Genomic DNA, 18,886 nt, shown 5'->3' with positions numbered 1-18,886 from the left:
TTCTGTACCTTCACTGAATTACTGAAGTCAATAAGCTTGACAGACAAAACAAGCATTTAAAAAAGTAGAAGAGCAGAAATCCAGGAAGCATAGAAGAAAGAGAAAATAAACAGGTTATACCATTACAAAGCATAATGAATATACCACACCTATGAAGAAGTGATTAGCTATGTTATAGATGTATTAAATTGTAAATTTAAATGACAAAAGCATTAAATGATAAACATTTTAGTTGCTAAAATAACACTGAACCCTCTATGATCTGAATGTACTTAAAAAAACAAACGTCTCTTTTCGTTTTAAACCCCTGGACTAAATCACTTGAATGTTGTTTTCTTAGAATCCCAACACTGAAAACAATGGGGTTTGCTCACAGTCAACATGAATTCAGGTTGTGTGGACAACTCCACAAAACACAGCTTGAAAACCATTGTACTCGCACAAACGCTTATTAAGAGCCTTCACACACGTGCCAAGTAAATTCCTGCATCTTTGGAATGCTAGAGGACAGGAATTTAAGTGAAGGTTCCTTAATCCTGCCATATGTGAAGACCACCTTCCAGGTATGATATTAATAGTTTCCTGTTACTGGGCTTTGAAGGTCCAGACAGGCTATGAAGAAGTGTTTCTCATAGTCTGTGTGCATACTAACACCTGAGGAAGTTGCTCAATATGTGAATTACTGAATCCAATTCCTGAGCTACCAAATATAAATGTCTGGGAGCTGCCCAGAAAGGTGCCTTTTAAATCAGCTACCCAAGTGAGTTTGAAACTTGGTGCCATAAATGATTCTAAGAATGGGGAAAATCAGGTGATTGAAAGCTATTTCAGAGCAATTCTTAAATAGCCAACTCCGATCCTATCATTCGGGGGGGCATAGCATTTACCTCTTAAGGAATAGTGTACTACAGCTGTGAAAGTGCTTTCACTTCCAATTACTTGCTAAAGCTACATAAACAATTTATAATCTAAACCTATGGTCTTGAGAAGAACAAGTAAAGAGCAGACCCAGCAAAATCTGTATTTAGTACCCTGAAAAGGGCTTTACAGGTGAAAATTTGAACTTGAATACAGATAAACTGGAAGTTGGTTTCCGCATTACCAAACAATTATTTCCTTTTTAAAAATATTCACGGCCGGGCGCGGTGGCTCACGCCTGTAATCCCAGCACTTTGGGAGGTCGAGGCGAGCGGATCACGATGTCAGGAGATCCAGACCATCCTGGCTAACATGGTGAATCCCCGTCTCTACTAAAAATACAAAAAAAATTAGCCAGTCGTGGTCGCGGGTGCCTGTAGTGCCAGCTACTCAGGAGGCTGAGGCAGGAGAATGGCGTGAACCTGGGAGGTGGAGCTTGCAGTGAGCCAAGATGGCGCCACTGCACTCCAGCTTCGGCGATAGAGCGAGACTCCGTCTCAAAAACAAAAAAAACAAAAAAACAAAAAAAAATCAATCGGACTTGGTGGTGTGGACCTGTAGTCCCAGCTACTTGGGAGGCTGAGGTAGGAAGATCGCTTGAGCGTGGGAGGTCAAGGCTTCAGTGAGCCATGTTAGCACCACTGCACTACAGCCTGGGTGACGAAGTGAGACCCTGTAACAACAACAACAACAAAAAACCTGGCCAAACATATTGTATAATTACAAGAGAGGGCAGGGTCAGTTGGTCTTATAATTTTGGGGCTATTCTTAATTTTCATGGATGAAATCAGTAGTACAGGCAACTCACTGCTTCCTCTCATCACTGAACAAAATCATATGATCGCCTATGCATAGTACTGTTTTCACAGCCTTGCTGGTCAGTAACGTCTGATGAAGATCCTTAAGTTTTTTCCCTGTGTACCAACATCTGGATGTCAGACAGAATTAAGGCAGTTAAGGAGAACTCCACACAATGTTTGCTATGGTAATATTGGCCCTCTCTGCATGAGAAGCCAAAGGCAACATGTAATAAATGTCTTCCTCCATTGTTAGTTTTCCCCCACTGCTCATGATAAACAGTGAGTAAAAAAAAAATTCAATTCAATGCAAGAAATATGAGGGTCTTGTATGTGCCACATACTATGTTATAGGTTGGCTTTAGTAGGAGGGCCCTGGAGCAGGGGCTGAGGTAGGATACACAGACATAAATAAGAGCTCATCACTATCCTCGAGGAACTCACAACTAAAGGTAGGATAAAATGAGAGGAGAAGCCAAATAAAAATGATTAAGAGGAAATCGTGAGGCCCTTCCTCTCTCTTCTAGGTGTGTTTACTAACAGGTACACTGAGGCCTGGGAAAGGCAGTTAAGAATGGAATAGTCATGTCCTATTCTTTAATACTCCATGTTTAACAATCGGCAGAATATAACAAATTAGCATTATAATGATAAATTAGCATAATATTTTTACCTTTTTCCACAAAATAAAACATAGGTGCTAATGCTCCTTATCTGGCTCTACTTCTCTTCTAAAATCTACCTTCAGGGCCAAGAGGCAACAAGGCTTGGTGATACAGTGTTAGGATTTTCCCTCTGTTAAGCTGGGATGAAATCTTCCAGCTATTATATCCCCCCAAAATGTTGTGGCTCTTTGAACAGTTACCTTGATGTCAGCACTAAAGTTGTTAATTTTTTGCCAGCCCGAGTTTTCCAAATGAAAGTTTGCCCATCTAAGCAGAAGCTCTTCTGGAGACAATTTCATAAGTTCCTCCAAAGTCTCACCATCTCGGAGCAAAGCAGCCAAGGCTAGAAGAAAAAAAAAAATCCCACAGTCATTATATGACATAATAATGGTCATGCCAAGTTCATTCAGTCTTTTGACACTGTTAAGTAATAGAGGTGCAAAAACTACTATGACATAGCTCCTGGTTTCAAGATACTCAAAATCTACTCAAAAAGATAAATATATAATATATATAATAACATAATACTACAATTTATTCTTTTCTCTGTTATTCTTCACATTCCAAATACCAAATGAGGTTATGGCCTTTAAGCTTGATGGAAGCTTCACATTATGTCATATGTTTGTATAAATTGTTCTTATTTAACACTTCTAAAGTCAAGGATTTGGGGAAAAATGTTTAAAATTTCGGGATCTTTTACTTAGCCTTGTGATTAAAGTCAAAGATTCTGAGAAAGATATTTAACATTTGGGAATCTTTTACTTAACCTGTTGATTAAAGTAGTCTAGAAACACTGTGGTATTTGTATTTAAGTATAATTAATCAATTAATTCTTGAAGGCTCAAGCCTATTTTAACAGGAATATAATTCAACCTTATATTTTCTTTTTCTTTTCTTTCTTTTGAAAGAGTCTTGGACTACTGACCAGGCTGGAGTACAGTGGCATGATTTTGGCTCACTGCAACCTCTGCCTCCCGTGTTCAAGCGATTCTACTGCCTCAGCTTCCCGACTAGCTGGGACTACAGGCGCACGCCACCATGCCCAGCTAACTTTTCTATTTTAAATAGAGACGGGATTCCATCATGTTGGCCAGTGTGGTCTCCAACTCCTGGCCTCAAGTGATCCACCCGTCTCGGCCTCCCAAGGTGCTGGGATTACAGGCGTGGTCCAACACACCCGGTTGCAACCTTACATTTTTTTTGTCGTTGTTTTTCGTCTTTCTTTCTTCCTTCCTTCCTTCCTTCCTTCCTTCCTTCCTTCCTTCCTTCCTTCCTTCCTTCCTTCCTTCCTTCCTTCCTTCCTTCCTTCCTTCCTTTCTTTCTTTCTTTCTTTCTTTCTTTCTTTCTTTCTTTTCTTTCTTTCTTTCTTTCTTTCTTTCTTTTCCTTCCTTCCTTCCTTCCTTCCTTCCTTCCTTCTTTCTTTCTTTCTTTCTGTCTCTCTCTCTCTCTCTCTCTCTCTCCCTCCCTCCCTCCCTCCCTCTCTCTCTCTCTCTCTCTCTCTCTCTCTCTTTCTTTCTTTCTTTCTTTCTTGAGACAAAGAGTCTCGCTCTTTCACCCAGGCTGGAGTACAATGGCACAATCTCAGCTCACTGCAACCTCCACCTCCCGGGTTCAAGCAATTCTCCTGCCTCAGCTTCCCGAGTAGCTGGGACTACAGGTGCGTGCCACCACACCTGGCTAATTTTTTGTATTTTTAGTAGAAACGGGGTTTCACCATGTTAGCCAGGCTGTGATTGTGCCACTGCACTCCAGCCTGGGTGACAGAGTGAGACCCTGTCTCCAAAAAAGAAGTGGTGCAAAATGGTGGGGCTGAGGGTGGTAATGGGGTAGAAGTTGTGTAGGCAGAACAGAAAAAAATAATCAAGTTTGAGGACTTCAGGAAAGCTCCTTAATCTCTCTGTGCTTTTGTGTCATTATTGCAAAATGAACTGTAAAGTGCCAGACAAATGTGAATTACTAGTAAAGAAGAGAGTCATGTAATTAGACTATTTTCCTGAATAACTCTATAGCATTACCTTATGTTCATTCTAGTTATCACCATTTAATCACCTCCATTAAGTGAGAGCATGAAAGTCTGCGTGACTAGAAAAAAATAACCAATAAACAACTTCCAGAATGACTGCGTTCCATTACCTTCATTCCTGCTTAATTCAATGTCAGCAAACAAACCGATCTTAATGATCTGCCAAAGCAGTCCCAAAACCAGATGAGGTTTCCCAGCCCTCAAATCTTCTGCACCAATGTTCACAACATGACACCCAATGGCAGAAGCAGAGTTCAGTGCCAAGTTCAAGTTTTCCTGCAAGACAGCCAAATTACACACTTGCTTCTTGACCTTTCCATTTTTTAGCAGTCTACTTTCTCCCTTCACTGAAAATAACATTCAATGAGGAAATTAATACCTGTATTAATTTCATCCATATATGTGTCACAAAAAACAAATTCTAGATTTTTGTGTTAGAAAGCCTAGCTAAGACAAATTTCAGCCTTATTGCTATTGCCTTTTGCAGAACCTCAGGAGAAGTTAACTTTGTATTTTTATTTGGTACCTTTTGAAGTATGCTGGCACTAAAGGAAAAGGCTGAGTACCACAGTAAATGTATCCATGTGAGTAAAGTGTTATCATCCCAAAAATGCCCAAATGGGTGAGAGACAATCAGTACTGCATATGCCCAAAAGAGTTTTAGAAGTTATCAATGTCCACATCCCAAGAGGTGCTCTTCCCTGAGGGAATTTTGCTAATAATCTAATATTCACTTGATCGGAAAAAAAATGCTCCATTCCTTAATCACACCAGTTAATTAAGAGCTTATATACTTCTGCTTATCTCTGTAGTGCTTGAACACATTATGAAATGAAAAGAACATGGGGCTTTGAAATTAGAATGGGATTTGAACCTCAGTTCCAACATTACTCTCAGGCAAGCTCAGAAACCTTTCTGAGTCCCAGTTCTGTCTGTATAATTTGGATAACAATCCCACACTCAACAGTTTTTACAAGGATTGATTGGGAGCCTACAGAGTGTGGAAGCTGAAGTCTGTAGAACAAACAGGTCCTCAAACAGTAATTTCATGTTAAAGGGAGGGGAGAACAATGCATACCTGAATGATGAAGGGTGTAAGTTTCTTCTTGTTGATTGCTCTTTCATCAATGGTATCAGGAACTGAAAGGTTAATCATTTTACTGAAACAAAAATAAAAAAGTTGATTTTAAAAAAGAAGAGTTGATTTACTTTTATAAAGTGGCTGTAAACATTTACAAGTATGTTAAAGCTTACTATAAAATCTTTCATGTACTCTAAAAAATGCAACTAGATGAGTTTTATCATGTTGATCATAATAAACTACACATATGGAAAATAAAAATTAAAAAAAAAAAAAAGACCAAGGCCTGATGTGGTGGCTCATCTCTATAATCCCAGCCCCAGCACTTTGGGAGGCTGAGGCAGGAGGACTGCTTGAGGCCAGGAGTTCCAGACCAGCTTGGGCAATATAGTGAGACTCTGTCTCTACAAAAAAGATAAAAAAATTAGCCGGGCATGGTGGCATGTGCCTGTAGTACTAGTTACTCAGGAGGCTGAGGAAAGAGGATAGCTTGAGCCCGGGAGTTCAAAGTTACAGTGAGCTATGATCACACCATTGCACTCCAGCCTGGGCAACAGAGCGAGACCCTGTCTTAAAAAAAAAAAAAAAAAAAAAAACCCTGGCCAGGCATGGTGGCTCATGCCTGTAATTCCAGCACTTTGGGAGGCCAAGGCAGGTGGATCACCTGAGGTCAGGAGTTGGAAACCAGCCTGGCCAACACGGGAAAACCCTGTCTCTACTAAAAATACAAAAATTAGCACAGCGTGGTGGCACACACCTGTAGTCCCAGCTAGTTGGGAGGCTGACACAGAAGAATCACTTGAACCTGGGAGGTGGAGGTTGAAGTGAGCAGAGATTATGCCACTGCACTTCACCCTGGGCAATACAGCAAGATGCTGTTTAAAAAAAAAAAAAAAAAAACCAAAAAGACCAAAATATGTGTATAGCAGATGGGTATCTCTGAGCAGAGGATTGTAACATGCTTTCTCTTTTATTTATTTTTAAATTTTTTCTCATTCTTTTATGAAAATAACTTGGGATATTGAAAACAAAACTTGGGCCAGGTACAGTGTGGCTCACGCCTGTAACCCTAGCACTTTGGGAGGCCAAGGAGGGCAGATTGCTTGAGCTCAAGAGTTCAAGTCTAGCCTGAGCAAGATGGTGAAACCCCATCTCTACAAAAAATTAAAAAAAAAAAATTAGCCAGGCATAGTGGTGTGTGCTTGTAGTCCTAGCTACTTTGGAGACTGAAGTGGGAGGACTGATTGAGCCAAAGAGGTCATGGCGGCAGCAGTGAGCCATGACTGAATCACTGCACTCCAGCCTGGGTGACAGAGCAAGACCCTGTCTCAAAAAAAAAAAAAAAAAAAAAAAGTGGAGGGAGAACTTTATTGAATATATTTTAAATATATAAAATCCTGCATTGAAAATGAGTCTTTTCCACAAAACAGTACAATTAGTTGAGCATGAGATTCTTTCATTCACCAAATGTTTACTGAGTGCCTCAACAATAAGCCAGACACTATATTTGGTGCTGGTAGTACAGTGGAGAGAAAAAGATTAGGTAGGCTATAGTCTGTGACTCATTAGGAAAAAACTCATTTGGTAAAATCTAGATTTAGACTTTAACATTTTATTTTTTATTTTATTACTTTTTAGAGACAGGGTCTAACTCTGTCGCCTGGGCTGCAGTAAAGAGGCCCAAATCATAGCTCGAATCACTGCAGCCTCGAACTCCTGGGCTCAAGGGATCCTCCAACCTCAGCCTCCAAGTACCTGGGATTACAAGTGTGAGCCACTATGCCTGGTTCTAACATATTAGATGTTCATAATACTGCCCTAATATACATAAAGAAAGCCATGCTTCTTTCCATGCAAAATTTAAATCTTAAATAGTTCAATATGATTATCTCTTATTATTTTTATATTATTTATTTTTTGAGTTCTGCAGGGTGAGTTCCCCAGAGAGAGAAACTGGCAGTCTTCTCTCTGTATTAAAACACAAGGGAGGCCGGGCACAGTGGTTCATGCCTGTAATCCCAGCACTTTGGTAGGCTGAGGCGGGAGGATCACTTGAAGTCAGGAGTTCGAGACCAGTCTGGCCAACATGGTGAAACCCTGTCTCTACTAAAAATACAAAAATTAGCTGGGTGTGGTGGTGAGCACCTGTAGTCCTATCTACTCGGGAGGCTGAGGCACAAGAATTGCTTGAACCTGGGAGGTGGAGGCTGCAGTTATGTCTGAGGCTCCATCTCAGGAACAAAAACAAAAACAAAACACACACATGGGAGATTATGTCTTCACTGCCTATAAATGGAACACAAAGGAAATGTATATATGTATTTTTATTTCTTAGACAGACAGGGTCACCCAGGCTGGAGTTCAGTGGTGCAAATCCTGACTCACTGCCGCCTTGTACTCCTGGGCTCAAGTGATCCTCCTGCCTTAGCCTCTCAAGTAGCTGGGACTAAGGGCATGCAACCCCATATTGGGTTAATTTTTAAATTTTTTGTAGAGACAGGGGTCTTGTTTTGTTGCCCAGACTGGACCTAACTCCTGGCCTTCAGCAATCTTGCTGCCTCAGCCTCCCAAAGGGCTGGGCATAAGCCACCATGCCCAACCTATCTTACATTTTAAAAATCAGCTTTTCAAACAAACAAAATGACCCTATTGCAAAAAGAAGAATTGTATATACTATAATATATACTGTCAGCCGGGTGCAGTGGCTCATGTCTGTAATCCCAGCACTTTGGAAGGTTGAGGCGGGCAGATCACCTGAGGTCTGGAGTTCGAGACCAGCCTGACCAACATGGAGAAACCCCATTTCTACTAAAAAAAAAAAAAAAAAAAAAAAAAAAAAAAAGCCGGGCATGGTGGTGCATGCCTGTAGTCCCAGCCACTCAGGAGCATGAGGCAGGAGAATGGCTTGAACCTGGAGGCGGAGGTTGCAGTGAGGCGAAATCGCACCATTGCACTCCAGCCTAGGCAACGAGAGCGAAACTCCGTCTCTCTCTCACACACACTATATATATATATATAGTCATCTGAAATATGTCAACTGTACTACCCTAAGCACTTTGTATGTAGTAATTTACTTAATGCTCACAACAGCCCTGTGAGATAAGTATAATAATGGGGAGATGATAATAGACGGAAACTGAAATGCAAAGGGGTTGAGTATCATGAGTGGCAGTCGTACTCTGAAGTGTCATACTCTGAAGAGTGGCAGGACTGAATAGAAAGAACTGAGGCAGACTGATTATGGAGCATGCTATTAACCACTGTGTGACACTGCCTCTATAAACTGGAACATCGACTGACAGTGTTGATAATCTTGTGTTATGTCTGCCAAGATGCTGTTGGCTGTGGGGCAGCAGCAGTGGCAAAAGCATTTTTTAGAAATAGGTCATTGGAGAGTGAGAACTGAAGAGTAGCCTCTTTTTTTCTTTTGGAAGCTGTGGTACTTCAGAATAAACAGACACTGACATACTTAAGTTCAACAAAGTTGTAATGTTCTGCTGGCTTGGTGTTGAGAAGAAAATAGAGGCTGGTAGCTTCCCTATAAAGAGGTTGTCGATCTATGGCTGAATTTTAGATTCATGGACAGACCTAGAGATTAAATCAAAAAGGCAGAAACTGGGTAATTTTCCATTGTAATTATTTCTTGAGGTGAATCTGTCAAGCATGCAGAAACAAACATATCAATTATATGGATGGCTATTTTTGGATATCTGGATATAAAACAAGCTAACATCTTACCAAAGCACAATTCCATCACCAACAGCTTTGAACAGGTCATCGGTGTTAGGGTTCATTGGTATAACATGTCTACAATCAGGATCATTTTCCAAAGCTTTGTTTATCCAGTTAACAAAAGCATATTTTTCTTCCTCTAAAATTATGTTAAATAACAAGACATTAGTTCATACTCTAGGTTATTAACTATTTGACTCCAAAGCCTAAAATAGTTGTGCAGTAGTGCTGAAAGTTAATGTGTCAGAAACATGTGGTAATTCTGTGTGGAAACCCAGACACTTGGATGCAACACAGTGGTTATTAGGTATTACAAAATTAAGAAAAAAAAAAGAACACGTTAACCGGTACTCAGAAAAGTTACAAAATTCCTTAAAAATTACACTTATATTATTGTATAATGCACTGTAATAAAGCCTATCATTACATGGATTGTATCCTGTCTCTTGCAAGCTAACAAAGCCATACAATAAATACTTATAATGCCTTTATGACAAGTATTAGTCTCAAGCCTAAATACATGTCATAAAGGACTTCTACTTTATTCTTAATTAGAAGGTAATGTTTTCCTAGAGCCCTTCCTTGACATTACAGCAACCATCCCACTTAGCACATTGTGTTAACCTATTGCATATGAAATGATTACCTGAGTAAGAATGCTGTGTTCCTTCGCTGGACAACTCTGAAGTTCCGCCCAGAGCACAAATACCTTCTTTCCTGTTGATTGCTTTGCGGAAGGTCTTGGCAATATCACTACTTTTTACCTCTTGAAAAATCTATTAATTAAAGTAATTTTGTTGATTCACAATTAATTTCAAATTACATACAATAAGCATATTTATATTCTTTTATATCTTGATTACTTACGTTTTTCCCATAGCTGATGTTAAAAGATATAAAAAATTGGGCTTGAGTTTTTGAAATGCTAAACAAGTACTACGATACTGCTGCTGAAAATGAAGCACCAGAATGTCAATTGCACACACTTGTCAAAAACATTAAGTGCTACATGCATTGAATCCACTTTAACCAAAAACTAATGTGGTTCAAAGGCACAGGTAAATCTGCTAATTTTCCACAAACAAGGAAGGCTTTATTCTTTTCCTGGAGAGAAAACATTGAAGAATCCCCCTTCTTTAATAAAAATTATTTTTTTTCTGGCCGGGCGCAGTGGCTCAAGCCTGTAATCCCAGCACTTTGGGAGGCTGAGACGGGCGGATCACGAGGTCAGGAGATCGAGACCATCCTGGCGAACACAGTGAAACCCCGTCTCTACTAAAAAAATACAAAAAACTAGCCGGGCGAGGTGGCGGGCGCCTGTAGTCCCAGCTACTCAGGAGGCTGAGGCAGGAGAATGGCGTAAACCCGGGAGGGGGAGCTTGCAGTGAGCTGAGATCCAGCCACAGCACTCCAGCCTGGGCGACAGAGCGAGACTCCATCTCAACAACAACAACAACAAAAATTATTTTTAAAAAATTTTTTTGTTATACTTTAAGTTCTAGGGTACATGTGCACAACGTGCAGGTTTGTTACATATGTATACATGTGCCATATTGGTGTGCTGCACCCATTAACTCGTCATTTACATTAGGTATATCTCCTAACACTATCCCTCCCCCTCCCCCCACCCAATAAAAATTGTTGATGCAAAGAAAGATAAAATTTTATGATCTAACTGAAAAACTATTTTACAGTATAATGGGGTAGCTTATTAAGAATTCATTAAATCAAAAGTTACAGAATAATACGGTTAAAAAAAGTGTTAAGCTGGTAGTAATAGATGACTATCAAGAATAAATACCAAAAAGAAGCTTTTCAGTGATTGTCTTATTGGGGCATTTAAGAAGTCCAGCTTCTCTTCACAGTAAGGAACATTCTAATTATACAAAAGCAAGTTATAACAAAGTAAGTTTCACATCCTAGTACTGTGTAACCATCTGATTGGACATTCTAAAGTTCTGTCTATATTTTTCTGAGGTATTGGAATTTACCTAATTCCAAATGTGTTCCTGATCCACCAATGTGCATGGCTAAATTAGTCAAAGCCAGTAAAACAGGAGCAAGATGTAGAAGCTGTATACAACTTTCTTTAAATGGTGTTTAGAACCCCATTTAAGTGGATTCATTGAAAGAAAACTTAAGACTTAATGGAAAAGTTGCTGAACAAATGCAATTCAAAGACCTTTAACATTCGTGACAAATATGTATTCACACACACATCTCAGGAGGATGCAGCCTATGTCTGCAGTTCACAGAACAGGGTTATAATATACATAACAGTTCAGGTTGTATGTGTCAGAGCAGGCACGAGCAGAAGCAGAAATCCAGCCCAAGCTATACTAACCAAGCCTTGTGTCTTGCACAGGACTGTGTCAGGCCGAAAGGAGTGCCTTGTTGTATTTCATCTTTCCAGGAAGGCACCTTTTTGTAATTAATCCATCTAGAGAAAGTGACTTTTAGTAACTGGTAGAAAAGTTGCTGTATGTGTTGTCAGTAGCCCTATTACTTAGTCATCTTTTCCTGTTGCCTTTCTTAAATCCTAACTTTCTTTGGACTTACAAATACAATTCTGTTTGAGAGAATAGTTAGTAAGCAGTTAAATTTTACAAAATCAAGCTTACTCAGTATTTCCATAGCTGCGATTCTGTGCTAGTTATACCGGTAATTTTGGAGGTAGAATTTTAGAATAAATGTCTGTGTGTGTCTATGTTTGTATATGTATGCAGACACACACATACGCACTACTCTAAATACTACACACAACCAATGAAATCACCCTTCCTGCTCTATGGCCATTATACTGACTTCTAAGTATCAACAGTGAGGAGCTGATGCACACACTTCAGGCAGTTTTCACATTATTAAAATATTTTTATTTACAATGTGATGTTTTAGTTCAACTGTACGTTAACTGTGATGCATTTTGATCCCATAGCTCTCCTTTTGATAACAATGCACCTGCTCTGTGAAAAGACAATAGTCACTAGTCTACTTCTTTCTGTACTCTACTTCATTTAGTGAAACATTGTCTAATAAGTTAAAATCTGAAAGGTGTGCATTTCTTCATGCCTAACATACCAAAGTCCCTGCAATGACAAAAGTGTTACAGCTTCAGAATGAGATATGTAAAGTTATTTTTCCTATTACAAGTGCTTCTGCTTCGAGGATCTTTTACTTCTAAAACTTAGGTTGTTTCAATTATCGTGATTTCAGCTAAAAAATAAATCCAAATTTGTTTATGTCACAGAAAAAAGGATTAATTCGTATTTAAAAAAGAGAACGTCTGGGAATTCGAATTAATAACTAGAACTAGCAAAGTAGGCTGGGCACGGTGGCTCACATCTGTAATCCCAGCACTTTGGGAGGCCGAGGTGGGTGGATCACTTGAGGCCAGGAGGAGTTCAAGACCAGCCTGGCCAACTTGATGAAACCCCATCTCTACTAAAAATACAAAAATTAGGTGGGCATGATGGTGCATGCCTGTAACCCCAGCTACTCAGGAGGCTGATGCATAGAATCACTTGAACCCAAGAGGCAGAGTTTGCAGTGAGCCAAGATGGTGCCACTGTACTTCAGCCTGGGCAAGAGAGCAAGACTCTGTCTCAAAAGAAAAAAAAAAAAGGAAAATAAATTAAAAAAATATATACATATATATAGAATGTCTCTGCTATATATCCTAATGCAATTACTTATGTAGCTCTAGTAAAACTCCTTCTTATGCTTGGCAATGAAATGCAAAGTTGTAATTAAGTTTGCTAATTTTCAAAGGTCTTGCAAAAGTTACATGACCTTCATTTTCTAAATTGTTTCAAATAAATTATTCCAGCTAAGCTTAAACTTTTAGTTTCATAGTATTTTCTTCTATTCCTTGGATTTTAAAGAAGTAAAAATGGGCTGGGTGCAGTGGCTCATGCCTGTAATCCCAGCACTTTGGGAGGCTGAGGTGGGCGGATGACTTGAGGTCAGGAGTTTGAGACCAGCCTGACCAACATGGAGAAACCCCGTCTCTACTAAAAACACAAAATTAGCTGGTCGTGGTGGCGCATGCCTGTAATCCCAGCTACTCTGGAGGCTGATGCAGAAGAATCCCTTGAACCCAGGAGGCAGAGGTTGCAGTGAGCCGAGATCACGTCATTATACTCTAGCCTGGGCAACAAGAGTGAAACTCCATCTCAAAAAAAAAAAAAAAAAAAAAAAAAAAAGTAAAAAAGATAAGAAAGAACTGAGATTTGTATGTCTGTGACATTGATTCACTACAAAAGAATTTGCATTTGACTTTCTACTTTCGTAAAGAAATCGCTTAAGTGGATGATAAAACTATTTGAGTACAAGCTTTGGCTTAACAAGAAATCTCTGAAATCAGAGATAGCACAAGGCTGACTACTGTGCTGGAGTCTTCTCAATGAATCTTTTCAAAGCTGCCCGTTGTGATACTAATGAGCTCACTGTTTTGTGCTGTTTTCTCTCCACAAGGAAAGACTTGCTTTATCATCTGTGAGCTAACTCCTGCTGTACTTTTCTCAAGAAGCAATATCCACTCTTGATCTATACATCCTTTTCAGTGTCCTTTATGGAATATACATGTTTTTTATTCCTTTTATTAAGTTTCACCGCCTTTCTCTCAAAGACGCTCAGCAACTGGCTAACTTCTTTTGACCCCAGAGTCAGCTCAACACAGGACAAGTGGCCAAACCAAAACAATCCAGAGGCATATGACTGAAGAAAGAAAGATTTCAGAAAGAATTGCAAAAAAAAAAAATTGACTGGCTTCCAGGGTTTGGGGCTTATTTCCAAAATGTTTCCAAAGAGGCAGGTTTGAATTTTTCCATTATTTTGGAATGTCTTGTGGGCCTAAACTTAGTAATATTTGAAAAACATAACTTCTTTAAAAAAAAAAAAGGAGTAACTACCCCAATAACTAACACATACAGCATTTACTATATGTCCAAGACTGTTCTGGGCAGCTTACTTCTCTGCTGAAAGTGCCATACTAGTTTAACAATCAAAGAAAAAAGTCCTATTTTCTTGTAAGCATAAAAATCCAGTATTTTTGGTTTTGAAGTGCTAAGAATTTTAAAAAGCAGGGTATTAAATTTAATTTTCACCTTTAAAGTTTACATACATATAATTTTGGGACTGTTTTTTGCCATACACACGCACACACGCGCACGCGCGCACACACACACACACACACACTTCTCTGAAATTAACATAAACTGTTTTTGTTTGTAGTTTGGTTTGCAATTAACATCCCTTAAGCAACAATTCAAAGAAAAAGCAAAAACCTAACAAGCAAGAACATGTTTATTTCTATTTCCTTATGCTAATATCTGACAGGAATAACATGATTTCTATTTCTTGGATAACTAAGCTCTACCCATATTTTGTTTGACAATTTGTAAGATGTTTCACTGATGACAAAGCAGATGGGTGTGGACAGACATTTGGTTAATACAGTCATAGTAGTAGCATCTGAAACTTCAGGCAGATTACTTTACTGTCCTTGATATTTCAAATTTCTTGAATAGCGGGGAGGTAGTGGAAAAAGCCACTAGTCCTGTGTGTAATATTGGGCAAAAAGGAAAAATCACTTCCTTTTTCAGAAATCCAAGCTTGCTTGTTTCTTTTCATTTGAAAAGTGTAGGAATGTAAATATAATGATTCCTTCCAATTCTAAAATGTATATTCTAACCTAAAATGTCCTCACGAATGTTGTTTTCTTAAAGCCCTGGTGTTGCCAAAATTATTGTGCATGTTCTTTACTTTCAAAGAATATACCAAGGCAATCACACCTCCTCCCTTAAAAGCCACAAATAGCTGTGTAGAAACTACATTTCAAAATCTACAAATTAACAATTTGCCCAAGATCATTTTCAAAGACATTTTCACAATTTTGTCCTTAATAATAATGACACACTGCAAATCCTATTGATTTTGATCTGTTCTTTCTAATATATTAAAAAATTCTGAGCAATAAATTTTATCAAAAACAGCCAATCATAGTTAACTGCTGCTCTGAGCTACTTTAAATTCACAATTAACCATGCAGTTAAAAGGGTAGCAAGTGATACACCAGAAAACATGCAAGTGCTCAAATTGCAAATAAACTGCAACTTACTATTGAACACAGAATTCAAAACAAAAGGCTTTGGCCATAACTGGAGACAAAAAAATGGTGGGAGAAAATCAGTATTTCAAAAGAAAATGGCAGGAACTATATCATTATAATTATGACACAAGTCTGCTTCTTTTTGTTTTTTTCTTTTGAGACGGAGTCTCGCTCTGTTACCAGGCTGGAGTGCAGTGATCTCGGCTCACTGCAACCTCCAACTTCCTGGTTCAAGCGATTCTCCTGCCCCAGCCTCCCAAGTAGCTGGAATTACAGGCACGCACCACCACACCCAGCTAATTTTTGTATTTTTAGTAGAGACCGGGTTTCAAAAAAAAAAAAATACATGAAAAAAAAAAAAATAAAAAAAAAAAAAAAAAAAAAACAAAAAATCCAAAAAAAAAAAAAAAAAAAAAAAACAAAAAAATACAATAAAAAAAAAAAAAAAAAAGGCACAAGAAAAAACAAAAAAAAAAAAAAAAAAAATCACCATGTTGGCCAGCATGGTCTCCATCTTCTGACCTCGTGAGCCGCCCGTCTTGGCCTCCCAAAGTGCTGGGATTACAGGCATGAGCCACCGTGCCCGGCCGACAAGTGTGCATTTTAAAAACAATCACAAAACGCTGTCAGCTGAGTAGGCATCATTACTTGGTCAATTTGCTTCTTGAACTACTACGGTGTCCTAAAGGTGTTAATTCTAATTGAAAAAACATTTCAAAATTTCACTTGCTATGGTGAGCCACAGTTACTGATAGGAGTATGTTATCGTTTCAGTTGCCTTGGGGAAAAATAAACCATGACAAAGGAGGATAGGAGTGCTAGGATATTTGTGATAAATATTAGGCACTGATAACTAGTTTGTGATATACTGAAAGGAATTCCTAGTAAGATCTAGTCAAACTCAGCCTTAAATTAATAATAAATACACCAGTAAAGTCATAAAGGGTATCCTTAATTGAGGGAAGAAGCAACAGCTATTCTTTTATTTTTTTAATTAATTAATTAATTTAGAGACAGGGTCTTGCTCTGTCACCCAGACTGGAGGGCAGTGGTGCTATCATAGCTCACTGCAGCCTCAAACTACTGGGCTAAAGCAATCCTCCTGCCTCAGCCTCCTGAGTAGCTAGGACTATAGGCTCGAGCTACCATGCTGGGCTAATTTAAAAAACATTTTTGTACAGATGGGGTCTCCCTAAGTTGCCCAAGCTGACAAAGTCTCCCTAACTTGCCCAAGTTGATCTTGAATGCCTGGCCTCAAGAGACCCTCCTGCCTCAGCCTACCAAAGTGCTGGAGTTACAGGTGTGAGCCACCACACCCAGTCAGCTATTTTTAACATGTATCTCAAATACATTGTCAATAAATACAGACTGAAAATGGCATAAGTCTAAAAAATATAGTCCTCACTTGCTAGCAGCCAATAGTGGTAGGCATTGAAGAACCATGTGCCAAGTATACATTTTCCAGGCACTGAGTAGAGAACACCAAAGTAAGTTCTGGGAGTGGAGTGGGGGGTGAAAGAATTAAAAACTCAGCCCCTAACCTTGAAGAATATTTGATGAAACTAGAGAAGAAAACAAAAATTTTAAATGCCTCTTCCAATGGACTAAAAAGATATGCTTCAAACTTTTAATTATCAAAATTATCATCCTAGAGAAAATGGTTCAGTTAAACACCCCTACCACAAGAGTGGAAAACAACTTTTTAATAAGAAAGTTCAGCTCAGGAAGCTTCCGAGACTGTGAGTCAGGGTGTATCATTAAAATTTTGGAGCACACTGTTCACCATGGGAGAGACAATACTTCAAAGATGTCACTTATTACCTTGATAACGGCCCTTTAATGATGCCATGAAAGAAGACTGTTCACATTATACAACTTATCACCTTAACACTTTACCATGTTATATCTTTGTTCCTGCAGTGCTCTTTTTCTCGATTCATTTGTTAAGATATTCTAGCAGCTAAAAGAAGTAAATTTAGTGGGCAGGATGACAGAAATTTATTAGTTATAACAGTACTAATATGATATATTTAGGAACTTAACATAATAGTACTTAATACTATAACATCCCACTAGATGAAGGAATATCTATTACTTCTAATAATCGGGAATTTTCACATACTTACGTAAACAAATTCGTCAAAACTTATTTTCCCATCTTTATTCCTGTCACCATCCAGCATGAGTTTCTGAATAATTTCTCTCACTTTATATCCTGGTAATGGCATATTAGCTTCCTTGAAGAGCTCATGAAGTTCATAGTCACAAATGAATCCATTGCTGTTGAGATCTTTGTAAAAAAGGAGAGCAAGCAAAAAAGGAAAAAATTGAGAGACATAATTTATTAAGAGTATTTCCCTTCATTTGAGGCTCAGTTCATAAGCTCACTTAAATAAAATATTTTCTTATTGTGGGGAACATAAGATTGTTTGAAAGGGAAATGGACATTTTAGTGGAAAAAGCAAGGTTTTATATCATGTATCCTGTGATTTAAGCAATGTGTATGTAGATTTACTTAAAAAGAACATCCCTAAGTTCAAGAAAGCATAGTTGGTTAATACAATTATTATTAACTTGGAGCTAATAGGATTTTAAAAAAAGAACTAATAGATCGTAAACCTACAAAACACTTCCATAGTGTAGAACAATTTCTACTGTAACTATAGGAATTTTGTGTATCTTATTCTTCCATTGCTCTAAAAGAACTTTTAGGAACTTAATGCTGATTCTGTTTCAAAGCACATCTGAAATTAAGCAATCATGTTCAGTGCCAATTATTTTGAGTTAATGTAAATAAACATTAATTCAAGACAAATACAGAGTTCATAAAAATAAATGCACTATTGACGAAATCAGATGTTTAACATGACTCTATAAATAACCTTTTAATTTTTGTACTACTGAAGTTTCTCAGAGTATATCTTAAAGTGCTGATTAAATGAATGATGTTAATTCTGAAGCTTTTAAAAATAGAAAAAAAACCTGATCAATGACCAAAAGTTAATTTATTGAGAAAAAGGCTAATGTCCTGAGGGTTGTAACCACTTAAGTATATATTTTTCTGTGAATACAGTTTGATGTTCACAAGTAATTTCAAATATCTTCTGTTCAATAATGACTTATTCCTTAGGTCCCGCTGATTTTCATATGTAAATTTAATTATAATAGAAGGAAACAACCTGAATAGAGAAATGACTCAAGATGACCTTAGTGCGTTTAAGAAAATGTATTGTGGCCGGGCACAGTGGCTCACGCCTGTAATCCCAGCACTTTGGGAGGCAGAGATGGGTGGATCACCTGAGGTCAGGAGTTCGAGACCAGCCTGGCCAACATGGTGAAATCCCCTCTCTACTAAAAATACAAAAAATTATCCAGGCATAGTGGCAGGTGCCTGTAATTTCAGCTAATCGGGAGGCTGAGGCAGGAGAATCGCTTGAACCTGGGAGGTGGAGGTTGCAGTGAGCCAAGATAGCACGAGTGCACTCCAGCCTGGGCAACAAAGTGAGACTACATCTCAAAAAAATATTAAAATAAAAAATAAAAAAAATAAAGCAGGCT

At 38.4% G+C, this 18,886-nt stretch overlaps 1 protein-coding gene across 6 annotated transcripts in view; it reads right to left on the bottom strand.

Moving 5' to 3' along the window:
- Window positions 1-18,886, bottom strand: part of PLS3 (plastin 3) — an 87,550-nt gene that overhangs the window by 10,093 nt on the left and 58,571 nt on the right. For 4 of the 6 annotated variants that reach the window (XM_050777177.1, XM_050777178.1, XM_050777179.1 and 1 more), the window contains 7 exons: window positions 17,455-17,618; window positions 9,866-9,995; window positions 9,226-9,358; window positions 5,485-5,566; window positions 4,517-4,682; window positions 2,581-2,723; window positions 9-35 (listed from right to left, as the gene is read on the bottom strand). In XM_050777177.1, coding sequence (XP_050633134.1) covers window positions 9-35; window positions 2,581-2,723; window positions 4,517-4,682; window positions 5,485-5,566; window positions 9,226-9,358; window positions 9,866-9,995; window positions 17,455-17,618 — 845 coding nt within the window. The remainder of the gene's footprint in view (window positions 1-8; window positions 36-2,580; window positions 2,724-4,516; window positions 4,683-5,484; window positions 5,567-9,225; window positions 9,359-9,865; window positions 9,996-17,454; window positions 17,619-18,886) is intronic. The other 2 variants (XM_050777180.1, XM_050777181.1) reach the window with 1 other exon arrangement.

Source organism: Macaca thibetana, chromosome X (assembly GCF_024542745.1).
Source record: "Macaca thibetana thibetana isolate TM-01 chromosome X, ASM2454274v1, whole genome shotgun sequence".
Lineage (NCBI taxonomy): Eukaryota > Metazoa > Chordata > Mammalia > Primates > Cercopithecidae > Macaca > Macaca thibetana.
Note: the sequence above shows the minus strand (reverse complement) of the source record. Positions and strands in the feature narration are given on the sequence as shown.